The sequence below is a fragment of the Onychomys torridus genome, chromosome 13, assembly GCF_903995425.1.
Source record: "Onychomys torridus chromosome 13, mOncTor1.1, whole genome shotgun sequence".
In the NCBI taxonomy this organism is placed as follows: Eukaryota; Metazoa; Chordata; class Mammalia; order Rodentia; family Cricetidae; genus Onychomys; species Onychomys torridus.
The window spans coordinates 24827712-24852380 of NC_050455.1; the positions used below are offsets into that span (position 1 = coordinate 24827712).

The 24669-nt window shown below is 45.0% G+C and overlaps 1 protein-coding gene across 7 annotated transcripts in view; it reads right to left on the bottom strand.

Moving 5' to 3' along the window:
• Positions 1-24669, bottom strand: part of Sil1 (SIL1 nucleotide exchange factor) — a 248983-nt gene that overhangs the window by 147221 nt on the left and 77093 nt on the right. For all 7 annotated transcript variants that reach the window (XM_036205309.1, XM_036205310.1, XM_036205314.1 and 4 more), the window contains one exon: positions 18501-18639. In XM_036205309.1, the coding sequence (XP_036061202.1) occupies positions 18501-18639 (139 nt within the window). The remainder of the gene's footprint in view (positions 1-18500; positions 18640-24669) is intronic.

A 24669-nucleotide genomic window follows, 5' to 3' on the forward strand; every position in this document is an offset into this window, starting at 1 on the left:
ACCAAACTCCTTCTATGAGGCTACAATTACCCTGATTCCTAAACCAAACAAAGATGCAACAAAGAAAGACAACTACAGACCTATCTCCCTTGTGAACATTGATGCAAAAATACTCAATAAAATTCTGGCGAACAGACTCCAAGAACACATCAAAACAATTATCCACCATGATCAAGTAGGCTTCATCCCAGGGATGTAAGGGTGGTTCAACATACGAAAATCCGTCAATGTAATATACCATATAAACAAACTCAAAGAAAAAAATCACATGATCATCTCACTAGATGCAGAAAAGGCATTTGACAAAATCCAACACCCCTTCATGATAAAGGTCTTGGAGCAATCAGGAATACAGGGAACATACCTAAACATAATAAAGGCAATCTACAGCAAGCCAACAGCCAACATCAAATTAAATGGAGAGAAACTCAAAGCAATACCACTAAAATCAGGAACAAGGCAAGGCTGTCCCCTCTCCCCATACTTATTCAATATAGTACTTGAAGTTCTAGCCAGAGCTATAAGACAACATAAAGAGATTAAGGGGATACAAATTGGAAAGGAAGAAGTCAAGCTCTCCCTATTTGCAGATAACATGATAGTATACATGAGTGACCCCAAAAATTCAACCAAGGAACTGATACAGCTAATAAAAACCTTCAGCAACATATCAGGATACAAGATCAACTCAAAAAAATCAGTAGCCCTCCTATATACAATAGACAAACAGGCTGAGAAGGAAATCAGAGATACATTACCCTTTACAATAGCCACAAATGATATAAAATACCTTGGGGTTACTCTAACTAAGCATGTGAAGGACCTATATGACAAGAACTTTAAATCCCTGAAAAAAGAAATTGAAGATGATGTCAGAAAATGGAAAGATCTCCCATGCTCATGGATAGGCAGGATTAACATAGTAAATATGGAGATCTTACCAAAAGCAATCTACAGATTCAGTGCAATCCCCATCAAATTACCAACAAAATTCTTCACAGACTTGGAAAGAATAATACTCAACTTCATATGGAAAAACAAAAAAACCCAGGATAGCCAAAAGAATCCTTTACAACAAAACAACCTCTGGAGGCATCACGATCCCTGACCTCAAGCTCTACTATAGAGCTACCGTAATAAAACCAGCTTGGTACTGGCATAAAAACCGACATGTGGACCAATGGAATCGAATTGAAGACCCTGACATTAACCTGCACACCTATGAACATATAATTTTTGACAAAGAAGCCAAAAATGTACAATGGAAAAAAGAAAGCATCTTCATTCAACAAATGGTGCTGGCATAACTGGATGTCAATGTGTAGAAGGGTACAAATAGATCCATATCTGTCACCATGCACAAAACTTAAGTCCAAGTGGATCAAAGACCTCAACATAAATCCAGTTACTCTGAACCTGACAGAAAAGAAAGTAGGAAGTACTCTTGAACGCATTGGCACCACAGATCACTTTCTAAATACAACACCAGTAGCACAGACACTGAGAGAAACAATCAATCAATGGGACCTGTTAAAACTGTGAAGCTTTTGTAGAGCAAAGGACATGGTCAAGAAGACAAAGAGACAGCCTACAGAATGGGAAAAGGTCTTCACCAACCCCACATCTGACAGAGGGCTGATAGCCAGAATATATAAAGAACTCAAGAAATTAGACATCAAAATGCCCAACAGTCCAATTAAGAAATGGGCTATAGAACTAAACAGAGAATTCTCCACAGAGGAAGTTCAAATGGCTGAAAGACATTTAAGGAATTGCTCAATATCCCTAATTATCCAGGAAATGCAAATCAAAACGACTCTGAGATACCACCTTACACCTGTCAGAATGGCTAAGATCAAAAACACAGAGAAGACAGCTTATGCTGGAGAGGATGTGGAACAAGGGGAACTCTCCTCCACTGCTGGTGGGAATGCAAGCTTGTACAGCCACTTTGGAAATCAATATGGCGCTTCCTTAGAAAATTGGGAATCCATCTCCCCCAAGACCCAGCAGTAGCACTCTTGGGCATATACCCAAGGAATGCTCAATCATACCACAAGGACATTTGCTCAGCTATGTTCATATCAGCATTGTTTGTAATAGCCAGAACATGGAAACAACCTAGATGCCCTTCAACTGAAGAATGGATAAAGAAAATATGGTACATATACACAATGGAGTACTACTCAGCAGAGAAAAACAATGACATCATGAGGTTTTCAGGCAAATGGATGGATCTAGAAAAAATCATCCTGAGTGAGATAACCCAGACTCAGAAAGACAAACATGGTATGTAATCACTCATAGGAGGATACTAGATGTAAAAGAAAGATGACTAGACTGCTACACAACTCCAGGGAGGCTACCTAGAAAACTGGACCCTAGGAAAGACCCAGGGATCACCCAAGGACAGAGAAATGGATGAGATCTACAGGAACAACCTGGACGACAGTGGGAGTAATGAAGGGCAAGATTTGAGGGAAAGAAAGCTTAGGGGAGCAGGAGATCCCAGATGGATCAAGAACAGAAAGGGAGAACGAGGAATAACAGACCATGATAAATGAAGACCACATGAGAACAGGAATAGGCAGAGTGCTCGAGAGGTCCCCAGAAATCCACAATGATATATCCTCTGTAGACTGCTGGCAGTGATTGAGAGTAAGCCTGATCTGACCTAGTCTGGTGATCAGATGACTAAACACCCTAACAGTTGTCTTGGAATTCTCATCCAATAACTGATGGAAGTGGATGCAGAGATCCTCAGCCAGGCCCCAGGTGGAGCTCCAGGTGTCCAGCTGTCGAGAAACAGTAGGGACTATAAGAGCGTGAATTGTTGAATCCAAGATTGCAAAAAGCACAGGGACAAATAGCCAATCGAATGGAAGCACATGAATTATGAATCAACGGCTGTGGAGACCCCAACTAGATCAGGCCCTCTGGATAAGTGAGACAATTGAATAGCTTGATCTGCTTGGGAGGTACCCAGGCTGTGGGACCAGGACCTGTCCTTAGTACATGAGCTGGCTGTTTGGAACCTTGGGCTTACACAGGGACACTTTGCTCAGTCTGGAAGGAGGGGACAGGACCTGCCTGTACTGAATCTACCAGGTTTAAATGAATCCCCAGGGGTGTCTTGGTCCTGGAGGACATGGGAATGGAGGGGAGGGGCTGGGGGGAAGGTGGGGGTGAGGGCGGGAGGGGGGAGGACAGGGGAACCCATGGCTGATGTATAAAATGAACACACATAATAATAATAATAATAATAATAATAATAATAATAATAATAATAAAGAAAAAAAAGATTTAGTCATGTGTGAATGTATGACTGTATATGTGTGCAGGTATTCACACCTATGCATGCACACTGACCAGAGAGGGCACTGGATCCCTCAGAGCTGGAGTTACAGGCTTGTCACACAGGTCATGGGATCTAAACTCTAGTCCTCATGATTGCTCAGCAAGTACTCTTAACTGCTGAGTCGTCATCCTTCCATTCTTTCTCTTGTTGTGTGTGTATGTGTGTGTGTGTGTGTGTGTGTGTGTGTGTATACACGTGTTTTCCTGAGGCAGGGTCTCACTAGGTAGCTCTAGCTGTCCAAGAACTTACCATGTAGATCAGGCTGGCCTCAAACTCACAGAGATCCGCCTGTTTCTGCCTCCCAAGTGCTGGGATTAAAGGCATGCACCACCACACCTTCCTCACACTTGGCAGTCTTGACTTAAACACTTCAGTATTTGTCATTCTTGGCTTGGACACATGTGAAGAGTACTGGTCAGCCATTTTCAGATTATACCCCACTCCATTTTGGAATCTGTTACTATTTCCTTTAGTATTGAACTAGGCAAGCAAACACTCTACCATTGAGCTACCCTCCAGCCCTTGCCTCAATTTTGATTTGTCTAGTACCTATGCAATTTTAATACAACTGAAACAAGAGCTGCTAATATTTATTATGAAAATATAAAGTATTTACTAAAGTGCCATATTCATATTATTTTCTCAAATATTTTTAAATAAATGCTAGGGTTTTTTATTTTTTATTTTTTTACTGTATTTTATAGATGGGCATCTTTCCTTTTATAGTATTTCTTCTTCTGTGCATGTGTGTGCCTACATGAATTTATGTGTACCATGTACATCAGGCACCCACATAAGCAGGCAGAGGAACAGGAACTGGAGTTACAAGCAGTTGAGAGCAGCCTGATGTGGGTGCACTGAACTTAAGTTTTCTGCAGGGGCAGTAAGTGTTCTCAAGAGCTGAGCAATCTCTCCTCCTCCTCCTCCTCCTCCTCCACCACCGCCGCCGCCTTCTTTTTTGATGAGAACACATTTCATTAAATTGGAGTGGAATTAAGTACCCTGCCCAAGGCTATGCAGCCGTAGAAGACATAGGTCAAAGTATGAACCCAGGCAGGCTGTGACATTCAAGTTACCACAACAACAACCGAATACCAAACACATCCCAAGCTCTGCCCTAGGCCACGCCTCCTCTCAAGAGCTTGAGGAACTGAAAAGGGCAGGGCATTTGTTTTTCTTTTCCAAAGGAGACAAACTTCACTTTACTTTTGTCTTCACAACCCGAGGATTTCTTTCTCTTAATAAGAAGCAGATTGCGAGACTGGGACTAGGAGGCTGTTCTCTGAGACCTCAACTGGACTGGTACAGGGAAGAGGGGAAATTAAATAATGACAATGAAGCCAGGCTTAATTCAAGAGAACTCTTTTTTATTACATTTTAAAATTTATTTTACATACCAACCACAGTTTCCCCTCCCTCTTCTTCTCCCGTCCCCTCTCCCCTACCCCCCTTCTACTCCCCTCCCGTCATCTCCTCTTCAAGAGAACTTTTGGCAAATATATGGCACCATGGAAGTCACAGGATTTAAAAACACAAGACACGCTGGAGAGATGGCTCAGCACTTAAAAGCACTTGCTGCTCTGAAAGGGAAACCTGGTCCCTTTCCCAGTACCCACACCGGGCAGCTCATAAGCTACTGAACTTGTGTCAGGAGATCTGACACCCTTTCCTGGCCTCCCAGGCACTTTGTATGCACATGATGCTCATACATATAGTCAGGCACACACTCATACACATGAAATTAGTGAATATTTTTAAAAGAAAAAAAAAAACCTCTGGAATTGCTGTTTTCCCATGTCATGGCTAGAAATAGCCAATGATGGGCAGTCCAGGCAACTACCCCCCCCACCTCTTCAGCCTGAGATTCTTTAAGGCTGGGCACATGCCATTCATACAGCACAGGGGCTATGTATGAAGGGACCTGGCCATGTGAGACAGACTAGGAAATATTCCATCTACACTTCAAGATTTGTTTTTAATGCTATGACTTTAGATCACTCAGTTCCACAGACTTGATTTTCCCCAAGTACCCTCTCTGGCAATGCTAATGTGGTTTCCTCTCATTCTGACTGATCGGGGAAACGCATGGCTGGAAGGATTGGCTTGGAAGTCATTTCTTTGATGCTAACAGAATTAAGGAAGTATTCCCTCAGCTACATACATCCCAACTATCCCTCCCTGCCACCTGCCACCTGCCACTCCGCTGCAGGTAGCAGCAGGTCATTACAGCCAGGAAGGAAAGGAGGCAGGCTCTGAGGGGGGGAGGGAGACAGGCTGAGAGCCTGGAAACCAGAGGGGGTGGTGGTGGTGAGGCTCCCTGGGTGAAGTGCTTGTTACACAGCATGAGGCCTGAGTTCAAACCCCCTCCCCCCTCATAAAAGCCATGAATGATGGCGTCTATAGCGCAGCAGAGACAAGCAGATCCCTAGAGTGAACTCCACACCAGTGAGAGACCCTGTCTCACAAGTCACACAGAGGAGCTGCAGGGAAGAGTGCTTGCTGCACAGCATGGGGACCTGGGTTCAAACGGCAGCACCCATGGGCGTGGCCACACGCAAGCCTTTAACCCCAGCACTGCAGGAGGATGACACTGGAATACTGCTGGAGTTGCTGGCCTCCAGCCTAACTCCAGGTTCAGTGAGAGGCCCGACAGTGACAGAGCAGGACACCTGACACCCTCCTTTGGTCTCCACACAGGCACAGACAAGCATGTATGTACACCACACACACCCTCATCCACAAATATCCCCACACCTGTGCAGACACATACACTACACACACACAAACAAAAAAACAGGAAGGAAAGACAGGACCATTTTGTCCAGTCACTCAGTCAGATAAAGTTTTAAAATAGGTGGGGAAAACCCTAGATTTGAAGGCAAACAACAGTTCTCTAACCACCCTGCAGAGAGAGCCACCTACTCCACTGTGTTTGGGGTCATTTGGCTCTAACCCGAAAATGGAGTCTAGAAAGCCAAGGAGAGCCTGAAGCCCTTTGCATCTGCCCGAGTGACTCTCCCCTCTTCCTATCAACAGGCTCCAAATGTCACCTGATTCTGTTCCCATAGGGTCTTCACGGGGTTGTCTTCAGGTTCTCTCTCCACAGGTCTTTTGCTGTTTGGAGACAGGGTCTCATATGACCCAGGCTGGCCTGGAGCTCCAACTCACTATATATAGCCAAGAATGACCCTATTTGCCAAGATTCAGGTATATACCACCATACTCAGCAGATGACTCTACTTTAAACAATGCACACAAAGAACTTAACACAAGGAAAGCTTTAAGAAAAATCAAGAAGTAAAAAGAAAAAAAGTTTTCTTCTCTACCCAATTGCTAGACTAAAATTCCTGGATATTATTAATAATATAATTATTCTTAGCCATGAGAAACATAATAGACAACCTCTGCTTTTCTGCCTAAAAGCCAGAGTTGGCAAACCCAGGAAATGCTAAGAGAAGGCCAAGCGAAGGATGTTCTCGAAACATCTAGGCTGTTGCTAGGGTGAGGCCCAGGAGAGATTTCTGTCTTTCCATGCTCCTAGAGTGGGAGGACTTTTACAAATATACTCTATTACTATTCCATAAACACTCACCTCTGCCCTGATAAACTAATTATGGATACAGGGAATCAAATTTCAAATTTTTTAATCCAAAGAAATAGTGCTCATTTTCTTAACAACAGCATTACACAAACTATAAACATACTTTTCTGGGAATTTAAAAAATATTAAATAAAGTTCAATTTTTGGTTTGCTCAAAATAATGTAGTATGGAAAATAAGGAAATATCAACGGCCTGTCAATTTATAAGCAATAAGAGTGGAGCCCTAACATGAGCAGAAACACAATGGGCCCAGCTGCAGCACAGGCATCCGGCCTGCAGAGCCACACACCCAGGGCCTGCCCCCAGCACTGCCCTCTTTGTAGGCATACTGGAAAAGCGTGGTTAGCGAGTACAAAGGGCACTCTGAGGAGCCGCTGTCTTCAGGAAAGGACGCTCAGAACTGGTTCACAGAGCGCCTTACAGCTCTCAGCCTCCCAGAGCTCTTCCTCTCAGAGGCCCACAGGTGATCCGACACGGCAGGCACCGTCACCAACTCATGGAGTAGAGACCTGTCGATTACTCCTCGGCTGCCAGCGCCTCACTCTGTGGCCATCCGCTGTCCAACACTTGCTTTTAAAGTCACCAGCTCCTCATATTCACAGGCATCTACGAGGCCCTTCCTTGTGCTTGGAGATGCTGAACTCTGACCTCTTGGTCCCCAAGTTCTCACAGTACTCCTTGCTAACCCTATTTTGTCAAGCATACAGTCAAGGCCCTCTCTTTTAGTTTGGCTAATCTAAAGGAAGCTTCCTCAGCTTCTTCCAGGCTTCCTCCCCTTTCTAGTTTCCTCCCCACCTCTCTTTGTAATTTCCAAAGCTCGTGCCAATCAAGAGTCACCAAAATCACTTTGCCCTGTCAGAGACTTCCTGAATGTTTTGTTTTGTTTTGAGACAGAGTCACTCTACATAGCCCTGGCTGTCCTGGAACTCACTCTGTAGCCCAGGCTGGCCTCCAGCTCACAGAGATCCGCCTGCTTCTGTCTCCCAAGTGCTGGGATTACAGGTGTGCTCCACTACGCCTGGCGTCCAGCCTGGATTTTATATCCATCTGTACTGGTTCTTTCCCAACACATAAAAAATCTCTTCAGAAGCCTCAGTGACTCTGTCCTGTTATGCTGTCACAGAGCCACACCCCATCTAGGATCCTCTCCATACCGGGAGCTCATCCAGGCAAGCCTCGGCTATGCCTTCACAGACTTCCTGACATCAAACACTCTACTTGGAACACTGTAGGAGTTCAACTAACAAAACATAAAACAAGACAGCTTTTGACATGGCTCTCTCTGAGACCACACTTAGGCTGCAGACTTGCTCTCGAACCCAGGCATCTACATTGTCCTTCTCCATCTCCTGTCTGCTACCATCACCCCTGGCTGGACTCAAGGACAGATTCATGGGTTACACGTACTTTCCTACTTTTGAAACTGACCAGCGATTGGCTCTCCTCACTTCTTGTCTCTTAAAGGGTCCTCTCCATAACATAATGGACACTGCCTAACACTACCATGCACTATCTGCCAATACACCTTGCCTTTCAAGGCAAGGAAAGGCAGGAAGTCTATGCTCACATTCAGGTCACTATTGATGGTGTTTCTCCTCCACTCAGGCTTCCTCCCTTGTCCCCTCTGCTCTTCGTCACTAAGTTACAGATCATCCCTACGAGTGCTCTGCAAAAACTAAACATGCGACAAGTTCTAGAAAAGGGCCTCTTGTGCCAGCTCTAGGCCAGCCCTTGAGAGCTGTTCAAAGCACTGCCCAGTCCCCTTGAAGATGGCTCAAGCTATCTCACCAGCAGGGTGAGGCCAATCCTAGAGAAAGGAGGGCAGCTGGAGCTACACAGATTTTCTGAACGGAAGCAGAGTCCTTGGCATAAATGCCGGCACTGGTGTTGGCAGCTAGTTTTCCATCATCCCTGCTCAGTCTAAGTATCTCATCTCAGCCGTTTTGGGAGCTGACCTTTGAAAGCTGGGGCTCTGCCACTCTGCTAAGTACTCTTGATTAAACCTTGGAGAGAACAGGTGGACGGAAGCAGAGGAAGGAGGGAGAAGGGACATAGGGGAAGCATTAAGCATACAAATACTTGTTAAGAAGAGGCTGGCCAGCAGCTGCTCTTGATCACACTCAAGTCCACAGACTGTACCCTGGACACTGTCCTGTCCTACCCAGGCGATAAAACCAAATCCTGAGCAGATATGTTCTAGTGCCAAGGCAGAGCTCAGCCAACAGTACAGAGAACCCTCAGCCTTGGCAGTACCTGCAGTGGAGGGGGCAAGTCTTGCTGCCTGGACCTCCGCCTGTCCAGGTTGGCCGTGGGGCTCAGATCTGGCTGCTGGGGGGCAGCAGAGCCATCCATGCAGGCTGGAGAAGAAACTGGCTGACATGAGAAATGAAGACATCCTCGAGGATCTTCATATATGTTAGCCCACCACTCTTCTAAAGTGCAGCCATCTATCAGCCTAAAGAAGCCTGCCATCCTGCCTTCCTCAAGAGAGTCCCGATACACCAGGGCGGCTTTGTGCACTCCCCCAACCCAGGCCCAAATCCATCACCACCACTTGCTATGGCGACTGTGACAGCCAGGCTCAGAGTTCCTTATCTCTGAGCTTTCTGGTCACTGGGTTCAGTTCAGCAGGGATTCAAATGTCTGCGGGAATCAATAATATTGAAATATTGTTTTATGTTGTTGTGCTATGCTGAAAAGCTGGCTCTGGAGTTGGAAAGTTTCTGTCCTATGTCAGGTAAGCGATCTGACTTTGTGACAGGAAAAAGAAAGAGCAAGACAGAGAAGCTAAACAATCTAAACCACTGGTTTCATGTAACTAACTGCCTACAACTTTTGCCAAACCTTATCTCAAGATTTGTAAGACTATTACAAACTTACTGTATCTCAAGATTTATAAGTTTATTAGATAGAGTGAAAAAATCTGGCCTGGCAGTGGTGGGGCACGCCTGTAATCCCAGTTCTCGGGAGGCAGAAGCAGGAGGATCTCTGTGAGTTGGAGGCCAGCCTGGGCTACAGAGTGACTTCCAGGAAAGGCGCAAAGCTACACAGAGAAACCCTGTCTCGAAAAACCAAAGGAAAAAAAAATCTACAAAACTGTAACAAAAGTTGACTTAAAACTTACAACACAGGGTTAACAACTAGACATTTATACATAGGCAGTCTTGCTGTCCATGCTGTAAAACTCAGCACATAGACAGCACCACCAGCGCCCCCCACAAAAAAGAAAAAAAAAAAACTACAAAAACAAACAAACAAAAAAAACCAAAGACCTAATCCATCAAAGTCCACAGTTCTGGAAAGTCTCCGTATGTATTAGCTTTGCTTTTTAACTCCTGTAGTTCCGCTTCCAGCTAACTGTTCAGTTAACCTAAATATGCCAACCCAAAACATGTTTAAAAGCTTACCCTGAGAAAGGCTAACAGAGACTGACTTAATGTCTGTCTAGCGTCCTGTCTTTGCTAACTTTGTTAAGCTTTAGCTGTTTTGATAAATTGAGTCATACAAGAAACTGTGATATTCTGCAATGGTGCAATATAAAAAGACCAGGGAAGTAAATTTGCCAGTCTCTCTATGGACTGTATTTATTTATGTTTTAAAGTTTTATTTTATACCAAAAGAGCTTCAGTTCAAAAATGGTAATTTTTTAAAGGCTAAACTTAACAAGGATAAAACTGTAAAATTCTTATCTTATAAAAGCTACAAGCCAGGCGGTGGTGGCGCACGCCTGTAAACCCCAGCACTCGGGAGGCAGAGGCAGGTGGAGCTCTGTGAGTTCAAGGTCAGCCTGGTCTACAGAGCGAGTTCCAGGACAGCCTCCAAAGCTACAGAGAAACCCTGTCTCGAAAAACCACACACACAAAAAAAGCTACAAATTTGCTATAAACTGTTAAAGATAATTAAGACATGCAAATTAATAGTCACCTTATAAATAATCAAATTCTTCAATATGTTCAAAACTATACTCATAGTCATGCTAATACAAATGTAACTCAGTTACAGGGACAAGCTTGATTTGGCCTCCTGATGTGTTTTCAATGTTAAACCTAAAGCAAGTAACTAAAAACAAGTAAATTTGATTTAAAATCAAGTATACTTAATAGATGGCCCTCAAAACTTTTCAGAGATCTGCTGAATATGGCATTTTAAATGTTTAATAAAAAAACACCTTTCTGGGGCTGGAGAGATGGCTCAGAGGTTAAGAGCACTGGCTGCTCTTCCAGAGGTCCTGAGTTCAATTCCCAGCAAGCACCTGGTGGCTCACAACCATCTGTGATGAGATCTGGCGCCCTCTTCTGTGTGCATAATAAATAAATAAAAATCTTTTAAAAAAATTAAAAACAAAACACCTTTCTGTGATAGACAGAAATGCAGACTCCTAGTGGTGACCCTAAGGTCTCCATAGAAAATGATGGGGCACAGACCTGGATGTGGTAACACTAACCACTGGGCAAAGCTGCCCCATGACCGGCCGGCTGCCAGGACCTGCCCAAACTGTGGACACTGTTGAGTTGACTGCCCTCCTCTGCCTTGTCAAAACTGGTAAGTTTTTCCAAGTTCCTCCTCCACAGGAAAATCTCTCAGACCCTCTGGTCTGGCAGCCAAAGGCCCATGCTGTCCTGTGCAGCAGCTGAAGACTTACAACCTCTGGCCCCAACAAAACACTCCAGACCACTACAGGAGCCTAGGGTAATCATCCAGATAGCTGGTAAGTCTCTGCCATTTTAATTAATACACAAGCCATTTGGATTACACTTCCTGCTATAATTTCTCCTCAGATCTCTGATGGTATTGGCGGCTAATTGTAGCTCTGCCGCTTTTCTAGAGATAGAAGGTCTCCTGCTGAAAAAGGCAGACACTGCTTACTTCACACTAAAAGTTAAACTCACAAAACAGGTTTCAACGTAACTTTTTTTTTTTTTTTAATAACTGATTAGTGACTTCCTTCAACACAAGGTATTTCTCTTGCAGAGACTCTCTTGGTAGGTATGTGCACCAGTTTTTTCAGATTCTTTTCTTTTGCACCTCTGATCATGACAGCACACACCTTCTCCAGCAACTTCACACTGAGGCTGGTGAGCATGATTCGAATTCAGTGAATCACCTCGGGTTCCACTGGCATCTTTCTGGCATCTTTAAAAGCCATGGCTGCAGTGCAGCTTTGGACCGCAGCGAGTTAGGACGGAAGCAGACTGAACAGAGCTCCACTGCACACACTACCTCATCTCAGAAAGTTTTTACTATTCTTTTAATTAAAGTAACTTGCTCTCCAAAGACTACTCTCAATAATCAACCACTTATGTGTGTCTAATGATAACCAACTGGATAAAAAAATTAAAGTTTATGCAAATTATAAAAGTCTAAAAGTAATTTAAGTTATAAACATCTATAGATTAAAAAGCCTAAATAAGTTATGAGGGTCTAATAAAATTATTTAATATATGTAAATACAAATTATAAAAGATATAAAAAATGACTTTTTTTTCTTTTTTTTTTTTTTTGAGACAGGGTTTCTCTGTGTAATTTTGGTCCTGTCCTGGTTCTTGCTCTGTAGACCAGGCTGGTCTTGAACTCAGAGATCCATCTGGCTCTGCCTCCTGAGTGCTGAGATTAAAGGTGTGTACCACCACCGCCCAACCATAAAAAATGATTTTAAAATGAGAGCTATTTCAGATTTCTTCCCTCCTCTAGGCTACTGTTACACTAAGATTTCAAAAGTTCAAAGTTTAACATCAATCAACAAGGTTCTAATAAGATGGAAAATCACCGACTACTATTATCAGTCACAAGCTCAAGATTTTAAATCCCTATAGTTGTCCTAAAAATATAGATGCTTCTCATCATGCTAAAAAAAAAAAAAACTCTGTCCAATCTATATACCCAGCCCTTTGGACAAGGAAAAAAAAAAAAAAGGTTCATGAATTTTAACCCAAAGCCATAGCTTTTGCTACAACTCAAAGATGTAAGTCTACTTCTGCTGTTCTGGACATCTGTTAGCTGCTCTTTCTACAACATGGATTTCAGTACAGACTTCAAACAATGGTAATTTAAGTTTGAGACAATTGAGAAAGTCATAACTTAGATCCACCTCTCACAGGCCAAAGGGACTTCAGATAAATACTCCTGTCAATCAACAGCCCACACTCCCCGCCTATTGCCTATTCCTGAGGGGGAGCTCCAAATAGAAAGGGTTCCTTTAAGTTCTTCAACTCCTGTCCCTGGTCTGCATCTGTCTTGTCAGAGTTCTACTTGGCTGGTAGACACCATCCACGAATCAGCTGTGGACTACAAACTGCTCCAAAGGTGACCCACACCACACCAGCCCCAGGTAGTCCTACAAAACCGGAAAGCCCTGGACTTGTTGACAACTGATGTAAACTAGTCTAGCAGATGTGATTGCTCCGACTCTTCCGTTGAGTCAGCAAACCAGATGCTTTTGATAAATGCCCCATTGTCCTAATCGCCTCCTGACCTCTGACTAACATTCCAGCTCTCCTGGGCCCTGACAAGAGCATCCTAATTTCACCTGAGAAGCAGCAACAGAAGAGAATACATCATCCCTATCCTCAACAGAAGGCTGCAATGTTAGATCAAAAGGAAACTCCCTTGCAAAGGGAACAAAATGGCTACCTATAGTACCATTAATACCTATTGTACCAAAATTGAATGGCCTTTAAAAATTTGTTCTTTCTATGCTAACCAAACAGATGTAACAAACGAACAGGCCATGCACCTTTCAATGTGTTACAAATTTTGTTTCCCTCCAAATAAAGAATGCTAAGATCCTATCAAGGACTTGATAAGAACACATGACAAGAGGGCAATGATAAACCAGCCTGCCTCCATCTTGGGGGCCTGAGAGCCATCTTATAGTAATGACAAATTAAGTTTATTCCTGCTTACAATTAAATCTCTGTTCTCAAGGGCTGGGCTATGACCCACCTGTTACCTTAACTACACATGGTTCTGTACTGCCTGTTCAGGAAACAGCAACTATGCCTTTGTTTCAAAAGGCTATTATGACCACCTTGTTACGATCATGTTATTATGACTTCCTTGTTATGGCCACCTTGCAACCATGTCTTTGATTCAGGTGGTTGTTATGACTAATTTGTGATGCTTATGTCCTGCTTCTGTAACCCCACCACCTACTCCTGAACTATAAAACCCCTTATTTTTCCGTGTCTAATGCTGATCTTCTGAACCTGCCTTTAGAGACAGCCCATGTACACGAATTTTAAAAAGCTTGCTATAGTTAGTTTGGCCATGATGATTTGGGTCAGTGGTCTTTCTCCTCAAATCTGTGGGATTAACAATCCCCTCCACCCCTGACAAACTTGCATTAACAAGAAACAAAGCAGATGCTCAGAGCAGACAATGCTTAATCAAGGCTGCGAAAGTGACAGTATTAGAGGAAGGGAAACCAAAATATAGGTAGAAAATGAATGGATTCCATTCTTAGTTAATTCCCTAGAAGACTTCAAAGGCCCTAAACTAGGAAAGGAAAGCATTGTACAGGTGAATGAACCAAAGACAGGCTCTTCTGAGCACCTCATCTTGAAAAGTTGATATACTTAAGTAGTGTGTTCTGAGTTTATTTAATTATCAAAATTATCAAACCTGAGGAAAGGATGTGAGAATTCTGGGAGTAAGAGGTATGGGTAGCCCAAGATTTAGAAGTGGCATCTGAAATGGGGACAGTCATGGGGGAAACTGAGCCTTTAACTTGTAGGATCCAATACTAATCCTGAGTAAACATCACTAGAATTGAACTGATTTCTTCAACACAGAACAAATGAGCCACACAGCCCCTCTGAAGCTGCAAAGGCCCAAAGACCCCAGAGAAAAAGCCTTGCTGTCACCCTGACTAGGGTCAGATGCTCCTTCAGACAGATGTCCAGAGCCTGGAGGAAATCAGGCTCCTCTTTTAAATACTTGAAACCAGAGTAGTTGGTGTACTCTAAATGAAGCTTTGAAAATTCAGTTCCCTCCTATTGCTCGTGTAGGTCTGACATGACCCGACCAGATGGCTGGTGCTCTATAATTCTTGGATTGCTCTCATCGGTTGTTGATGATTTCCTCTTTTTCCTCTTTTCACCCATCACATAAACATGTTCCTGCGCAGACTTCCTGCATGCTCCCAATGATGCGGTTCTAATACCATTATTTCAGGGATTCTCACAGCCGCCTTGAAGTCAAGTCAGGTCATAAGAAGCCTCAGGTTGAGCTTAACTATGCTTTCCTGAGCCCAGAGGAGCCAAACAGGTAGTGTTTGGGGTGACCTGTGTCCACGTGTCCTCCTCACCTCCACTTCTCCTTCAAGTCCCCAAAGAAAGGGAGCAAAGGTGTAGTTTTTAAAAGAGAACATATTGAGTATGTCCTGTTTGTCAGGCCCTTTGAGAAACAGCTTACATACATGCACATACGTGCGCACACACACACCCCTTGCTTTATTTTCATACCACTTCTCTGAAGTTATATGGAAACTAAGGTTTAGAGATTCTGAGCAACCTGAGCACCCACACGCTCAGGCCCAGCATCATAAGGTTAGGCCAACTGCCCCACTGAGTTCTCGGCACTACAGATGGCCCTGGCTCTGCCACACCGTTGGCCTTTTGGTTGTTTCTGTATTGTCTGTGAGCCTGTAAGCTAAAACACAGAGGTTCAGGCCTATTTTGTTCCTTAGGAGGACAGCATGGCACAGGGTTTAAGTTGGGCTTAAGTTGTCTGAATTTTGACACTTGTGGTTTGTCTGAGTAATTTCCTCTTGCTGAGAATGAGTTTTGTCTGTAAAAATGAGGGTAGTTACAGCATCTACCCTCAAGGGTCACCAGCAGAGTCAATGCTTAGTAAACGTAAGCCCTTATCAATACCCCTGGTACAAAAACAGTATCTGGCACAAAGTGGGATCTCAGAAAATGCTCAGGGAGACAAGTCATGGGATTGGCTGTGACCATGTTCTACACTAACAAGTGGTACAGAATTCCAGAATCCAGGAGTCCTCGGCTCCAGGACAAATGTCTCAGTTCCCTGCCCACAGCCAAAAGGACCTGCCAGCAAACAGCTTTCCCCTGCTTGCTTATAAGCAGCTGTTGCTGGATCCACACGCAAACGCCTGTGCTGTGCCTCTGCTAGGTGAGGCAGATCCCAAAATAAACCAGAAGACAGAGAGACAGAAAACCCTTCTAGGAACAAGTAACTCCCAGGAAGACGCTGACAGTAATAACAGAGGCAAGCAGGTTGCAGGGGAAGTGGCTGGCTCAGTGCTGTGTGCTGAATCAATTCCCACCTGGCCTAGTGGGAAGACCTAAAAAGTCATGTGTTAGTTATTCCCTGGTACGCCAGGCTGCAGCAGGTAGTCTGGCAATCTGCCTTCCAAGGAGCCTAGCCCATAACTCAAATAGCCTCTATACTCTAGTACTCTTCCCTTGAAGGCAAAAGGAAATCTGAGGTACAGCCTTTCCTTAAGAGGCCAAAAGTCCTTTGAACAAGAGGGCAGAACTGGTAGGCCTAGACAGGATCAACACTATATAAACTTACCCTTTTCTTTACCCACCCCCCATCCCCCCAGAGTACACACCATTTTCCTGTACCTGCCTCTGGTTCTCAAGCAAGAAAGCGCTCTACTAAACTTTGAGTTTGTGTTTATCCCTCCCTTCTGCAACACTTCTCTGAAGTTATATGGAAACTAAGGTTTAGAGATTCTGAGCAACCTGAGCACCCACACGCTCAGGCCCAGCATCATAAGGTTAGGCCAACTGCCCCACTGAGTTCTCGGCACTACAGATGGCCCTGGCTCTGCTGGAGGAGAAAGGGAGAGCATTTCATAACCATCCAAGTCTTTCCTTCACGTCCTAAGTCTCCCTCCCCACTAGGAGAAGAAGGCTGTGTGCTCATGCACCCTCACAGGTGTCCGATTCCACAACTGAACTGAAGGCATGTGCAAGCAAGGAACTGACCTCAGAAAACCAGAACACCGAAGTGATGCCTTCATGACATGCACGGGGTAGAAGACTTGGTATCCAGGGTGCTCAGCTGCACCAGCCTTTACAGCAGCTTCAAGAGAATTTTGTACAGAAGCGTTTACAAGGAGCTCTTGAGAAACTACGGGGTAGAGGGTGTTGCCAAAGGAGCATCAAGTTGAATGTAAGACAAGTGCTTCTCTCCAGTTCTCCTGAGGCTCTCAGAGCCCTCTCACTCCAGTCACAGTCTCTGGCTCTTCCTTCCCAAGCAGCTCTACCAGGGCCAGGCAAGTCTCGAAGTCAGAAGTACGAGCCCTGTTCTGTTCGCAGTATGGACCAAAGGCTTAAAGGGTGCTACTGACCCAGCCAAAGGAACAGACTCCAAGTAAGAACCCAGAACATCAGCCCCATCTATCCAGGCGCTTGCCTGTTAGAAAGAAAACCAGCAACTCTACGTAAAAGCAGAGGACACAGCCACATCTTTTACCTCCCAACTCCCGAGAGCTTCTCAGAGCTATTCCTCAAAGACCAAATTCTGTTCCCAGAGAAGCTGAGAGAGGACAGGCAGAGTCGGACCTGCCGAACCAAATACCTCTGTTCTTAAACTTCCCTCTGCCTGACGCCATTAGCTCCACTTGGCTTCTCTGGTGCTTCAGCACTCTTGGGTGGCAGTGCCTACCCACATGCAAGCCTCACAGAGTGGTCCTGCTGTTCGGCATGGCCAATGCTATCCCTGGCAGCACAGCAGCATGGGGGCCGTGAGGACACGGGGATGGATCCAGCAAGGACCTGATGAAACTACACTACATCTGCTGCCAGGCCTTGCTGTCCCTTTTGCCACAGTCCAGAACACCAACAGCTTGCACCTGCCAAGGGCAGCTGGAAATGGGAAGGAAGTGGGAAGAGAATGGACCAAGCCTCTGAGGTCAATGACATACGACAAGTTAGATAAACAACAGGACAAGTTATCCGACCTCTTTGAGCCTCAGTATTCCCACTGGATAATAAAGATAGTCATAATTGTATTACTATGAAAGCAAAGACCTCACACAAGGAAGTCAGCCACACACCTGAATATGGTAAGCATTTCCCAATTGCAGACTACTGTCATTATTACCTGAAACTCTTGACTCAGGGTCATAAAAAGGTTAGAAAGTTGTTCCTTCTGAAGATGCCCCAATTATGATCAGGCAAGGACCAGCCCCCCTTTTTCCCTTGGCATGGGCTCCTTTAACAGAAGATTTGGGGCCCTGTACCAGTGCTCAGGATTCTCCTGTGAGCACTATTTCAGCAGCACTAAGCGGAGCAGCAGAGCCCAAAATAACATTTGCAGAGCAAAGCACATGTCAGTGCCTCTCCTGTGCTTTGGAGACAAAGTTTCCCGTCACTTGCTCACTTGCTCAGAAAGCATGGCCACCCACCACCAGCCCCCTTCCAGAGCACTCATATGCCACAAACTCTGCTAGAAAATGACGGTCCCCTGGCCCCACTCTGGTGGTCACCACGAGCACAGCTGCCCCCAACCTTCAAGAACAAAGGACCCTTGTGTATTCCAAAGGAACAAAGCGGGTCTGGTACCTGGTCGAAGAGCCTGCCACTCTTGAGTCGGCTGAAATACCTCCAGGATCTCAGTGTCTAGCTCCTCTTCTCCTCTGGTTTCCTTTGGCTCTGATTCCTTGTGGATACTCTTCTCTGTGCTGGTGAGCGCAAAATTATTCTGAGGAAAGAAAATCGTGCATGACCTACCACTACAAGGGCCCAGGCAAGAAGAAAGCAAGAGCTTGAGGCCATCCACTCTTCCTGTATGCACCTCCCACCTTCAGACACGTTTAGACACTTGCAGTTCCTTTCACAAGGTCGGCCTCAGAACCAGCATGTGAGGCTATACATTTGGGGGCATATACAGTACTTTTATCCATGTATAAGGAATACCACCAGAACATCCCATATTCTCTGGAGGGGTAAATAAAATGCTAGGGAGAAGGTTGGCACAGTTGTTACTTTCTATTTAACTTCTTGCTACAGACAAGCTGGTTGGCGGCCGAGGTCTAATTGATTCCCAAGCAGTCTGGCAGACCGACTGGGGACCGATAGGGCATAAATGTCCTGAAACTTTCCAAACCATGGAGTAAGAATTGCCAGTGGGAAAGTGGGTTCTAACTGGGCCAAGGCAAGAACATGTCCAAGTTGGAAACCGCTCCCCCAAACCTGCTTGTTTCTAACCATGAACACCAGGGAAGACTAAGATGGAGTCTGTGAAGGACTCAGAGAGTGGGAACATCAGCACCAAGTATTATTCATTTTGCTTCTTTCTGGTATCCCTTTTTTTAAAGTTTATATTTATTTTATGTGTCTGAATGTTTGCCTGGATGCATGTGTCTGGTGTGAGCCAAGTGTGCATGTGTGTCTGCAGAGCTGGCCTCCCACATTTAAACCTGTATTTGCATGAAAGTAGTCATGTGATCTCAAGAGCCTGGAAGCAGAGGGTTCCAGAGCTCCGGCAATTACATCTGGGACCGTAAGGGGGGCCACAGCAGCACACAAGGAGGCTGCCTGTCCCATCGCTCTCCCATGGATTTCGTAGAGTCTCCCCTTGAGCCGCGGCTGTGCTGAGGACTTCACCTCGGTTTGATTTCTCAACCATTCTAGGCCTCCTGGGGGGTGTCATGTGCCCACACTTCCTCAAGCAGCACCCCAGCACTAGACAGGGACTCCCACCTGCCTGGGTCCCACAGTGTCTCGTCTTTAATTAGCTGTCAGAAGAAAGGTTAAGGTGTTAAGGTATTGCTGATGACAACACAGAACCCTTCTAAGAATTTTCACATTTTAACTAGAAATTAAAGCATGAGATTTAGGTGGCAGAATTTCACACCTTGTTAAGGACCAGAAAGGAAAATATCTTGGGCAAAAAGAGGCTCTTAAATCATTTCACAATTAATGAGATCACTGACTATGGCACAGAGGTAAAGAACTCAAGCTCTCCGTCATATAACCAAAATTCATTGTTTTGTGTGATTCTGAGCAAGTTATTTAACTTTTGAAGACTAGGTTTCTACATTTGTAAAGTAGAAATAACAATCTCTAGTTCATATTTTAGATGAGATACTGTAACGCAAGCACTAGCCCTGACAACATTGTACTTATCATCATCATCTTCATCACGTTCAAGCCCAGCCTCAGTTATATAAGCAAGTGCAAGGCCAGTGTACACTATATAAGACCCTGCCAATGGGAAAAGGGAGAAGGATCCGGAGAGAGGAAAGTGAGTAGAAAGGAGAAGAAATAAGAGACAGAGGGAGAGAGCGAGTATGAATGAAGAGCAGGACAGTAGATGTGTTGTGAGACAGAGGGAGAGAGCCTGTCAGGAAGATGTGGTCATTCAGGATTTCCAACTGCCAAGACTCCTGGAGTAGGTACTGGGTCCATCTGTTATCACTGTATGCCCAAGACCTAGCACCCAAGACTTAGTTCATAATGGCTGAGTGAGTGAGTGAATGAATGAATGAGTGAATGATGGATGAATGACACTTCATAGGCAGGTGTGACATTGGGGCCTTAGAATAAGGCAATCCCCAACCCCCAAGTCTTCTGCAGAAGAAGGTAGTAAGCACTAAGTACCATATTCTAGAATAAGACTACTTTATCTAAGTACCCAGAACCTATGTACTCTAGGACCAAGCCATGCTAGCCAGCCCCTGGCCAAAAGCACTAGGAGACAGGATTAGAACATTAATGAAAATTACCTCCGAGCTGTATAGATCCAATCCTCCAGGAGCCAGGCAGGAATGGTTGAAAGTAAGTCTAGCAGGCCAGGTGGATAGGGCAGGGCGCCCCAGGCCGTGAAGCACAGCCCTCCCCTTCACTAAGGCAGCTGCCACTCCTCCGTCCAGCCCTGGCACACAGCTTGAACACACAGAAATCTGCGCATGTTCAGAATGTGAGAAGACCAGACCCAACACCCAAGTTTTAAATTGCAGTTTTGCTTTAGTTACCAAGAGGTAATTCCTGGATGTGTGACAGTGAGCAGGAGAATAATTCTCATAACCTAGAGAAGCAAGAAGTCCTTTGTTGTATGGCAGACTTTTCGTGGCGGTGGAACACACAGGTCTACTCGTGTCACTGAAGGGACCCAGGACAGACCAAAGTAATGACTTCGTCGGAAGTTCCATTTGGTGAACCAAAGAGGTTTTTTGCAGAGTATTGGTGAGGAATCACTATAAGGAGTGGTGGTAATAACTCAGAGGAAGCAGCATTACCAGAAATCCCACACCAACAAGGGGACCCACCCCCACAAAACCTGCAGCCCTGGTGTCCTCCACAGCTTACATGCACCTCCACAGCCTCGGGCTCTTTGGGCAGTCTGGGTGGTCAGTCTCCACCTACACCCACCCCTGAACTGCGCACTCCCTTTTACACTGTGGTAGGCCCCTAAGAATCTTCCAAGTTTTTATTCTTCCTTCTATGTGTGACCTATTTACTTCCTCCAGCCTTCCCCTCCTTGGGCAAATGTTACAACTTGGAGGGAATGCTGTGATGTGGAGGAATATACCATTTAACACCCTTTAAAGTCCAGGCAGGGCTAGTAGTGTTCAAGCTGATGGCTAGGACATAGGAAATGCTGCTTTTTCTTCTGGATTTCATTAACAAAGGTAATAGATCAGGTTCACCCAGCAACAGAGCTGACTACAGGTACCTGACATGCTTTCCTCCCTAACAAAGGACCAACACGTAAACAATATAGCTTTTGCACAGACTTGAGTGTGGTGGGGATGCCGCAGAGACATTACAAAGAATGGAGATGCATCCCGGTCTTGTTAAGAAGGGAACCAAGTATACACAATCTACTGTCCCTCTCAACTAGAACCACTTGGTGGGGAAAGAGCAAGCAGGAGGCCCCCACAGTCCTCGCTCAATCCACTGACCACTGACAAACACCTGGAGCACTGACTGACTGCTGGAGAAGCCTGTAGCTCTCCCAGGTCTTGGGCCCAGTCCAGAGAGCTGTCACTGAGTTAATATGGAAAATGAACTCAGCCATCCTGTGCCTTCCTCTCCATAGGCTCCTGTGCTGTCTTGAGGCTTTGCCCATTTAGGATCCTGGGAAGCAGTTAGCCACAGTTTAGCCAACTCAGCCCTGGAGGCAGAATGACAACCAGCACTGAACAATGGAGCTGGTTAAGCTCTGTGGTCCTGTCATGGTCCTGCACCCCAGGAAGCAGCTAGGCTGTGCATTCTCAGAATCTCTGCCTACTGGAGGCCCTGAGAAACACATAGACAACCTCCCTTAAGCAAGTGGTCCTTTGAGGCACTGTCAATAATACAACCATGAGTCACATATACCAATACCCTTGCAAAAAGGACCAAGAGAAACCACAGACAGAAACTATGGTTCTGCTGCCATGCTTCCTGTGTGCAGGCCCTCTAGAGTGGCCCGACTCTCATATGACCAACAGAAACAGGCAGGCATTCCACTCCACACCCAGAGCTGCTAGCAAACCCCCTAAGAGCACTTAGGGGCAATCCACCAATTCCTGCAGCCTAGGCTAGGACACACCACGGACATCACCTATGTTGATTACAGCTGAAGAAGCTACAAGTTCTGAAGTACTCATCTAGAACCGAAGTCAACACAACCTATGCTGTTGGTATCCCAGCACTCACTGTCAGGGTTGCACACACCTGTGATCTCAGCATTCCGCACACTGCAGTAGGAGAATCTCAAGTTTAAAGGCAGCCTGGGCTACAAGGCAAGACACTATCTCAAAACAAAATAATACAACGAAACAGAAGCTACCCTGGGGTGGGATGGAGAGGTAGCTCAGTGATTACAAGCATAGCTTGCTCTTCCAGAGGCCAAATTCAATTCTCCACACCCACATGGCGGCTCACAACTGTCTGTAACTCCAGTTCCAGGGCATCCGACAACCTCTTCAGACCTCTGTAGGCACAGGGTATGCACAGAGTACACAGATGTAGGCAAAAACACACAAAAATATGTTCTTTTTTTGTTTTCAATTTATTTTATTTTATAATTTAATTTAATTTTACATATCAGCCATGGATTCCCCTGTCCACCTCCCACATTCTCAGAATCTCTGCCTACTGGAGGCCCTGAGAAACACATAGACAACCTCCCTTAAGCAAGTGGTCCTTTGAGGCACTGTCAATAATACCACCCCACCCCACCCCCCCCACCCCCCGCCTTTCCCTGAGCCCTCTCCCCATTCCCATCTCCTCCAGGGCAAAGACTCTGCTGGGGATTCAGCTCAACCTGGTAGATTCAGTACAGGCATGTCCTGTCCCCTCCTCCCAGGCTGATCGAAGTGTCCCTGCATAGGCCCCAGGTTCCAAACAGCCAGCTCATGCACTAAGGACAGGTCCCAGTCCCACTGCCTGGGTGCCTCCCAAACAGTTCAAGCTATTCAACTGTCTGACTTATCCAAAGGGCATGATCTAGTTGGGGGCTCCTCAGCTATTGGTTCATAATTCATGAGTTTCCATTAGTTTGGCTATTTGTCCCTGTGCTTTTTCCAATCTTGGTCTCAACAATTCTCGCTCATACAATCCCTCCTCTTTCTCGCCAATTGGACTCCTGGAGCTCTACCTGGGGCCTGGCCAAGGATCTCTGCATCCACTTCCATCAGTCATTGGATGAGAGTTCTAGCATGACAGTTAGGGTGTTTGGCCATCTTATCACCAGAGTAAATCAGTTAGGGCTTTCTCTCAACCATTGCCAGTAGTCTACAGTGGAGGTATCTTTGTGGATTTCTGGGGACCTCTTGCACTTTGCTTTTTCCTATTCTCACAGGGTCTTCATTTATCATGGTCTCTTTTTCCTTGTTCTCCCTCTCTGTTCTTGATCCAGCTCTTTTTAAAAAGCTACCCTATAAATTTATTAGATGTGCCCTGTATGGTGGTACATGCCTTTAATCCCAGCACTTGGGAGGCAGAGGCAGACAGATCTCTGAGTTTGAGGCCAGCCTGGTCTACAAAGCAAGTTCCATGACAGCCAGGGCTTCCCTGTCTCAAAACACATCCCTCCCCGCCCCCCAAAAAAGTAGAAGCAACTAAGTCACCAAATGCACAAATATCAGTGTGGCATAAAAGCAAAAGTAGTATTACGGCCAAAATGGAACAAAATAGCAAAAAACACAAGGAAAAGGAAATTAATGAACCACCTGAAAAAGAATTCATGATAACATTTAATTTAAATGAGATAATACAATACAGATATCACAACAAAATTAGGAAGACAATTCATCACATGAATGATAAACGCAGCAGAGACACAGACTAAAAAGAAACAAATCTGCAGCTAAAGAATTTAACAAGTGGATACGAAACACAGCGGAGACAGCCTTGGCAATCAGGGAAATGCAAATTAAAATAACTCAATATTCTATCTCACCCCAGTCAGAATGCCTACCATCAAGAGAAATGACTGGAGCTGGAGAGATGGCTCAGAGGTTAAGAGCACAGGCTGCTCTTCCAGAGGTCCTGAGTTCAGTTCCCAGCAACCACATGGTGGCTCACAACCATCTATAATGAGATCTGATGGTCTCATTATAAATAAATAAATAAAATAAAATAAATCTTTTTAAAAAAGAAATTGAAACATTTAAAAAAAAAAAAGAAAGACAGAAAAATGACTGGGTCATATGGCAGGTTATATGTTTAGCTTTTTTTTTTTTTTTTTTTTTTCCAGATCTGAGGCCTGAACTCAGGGCCTTGCACTTGCTAGACAAGT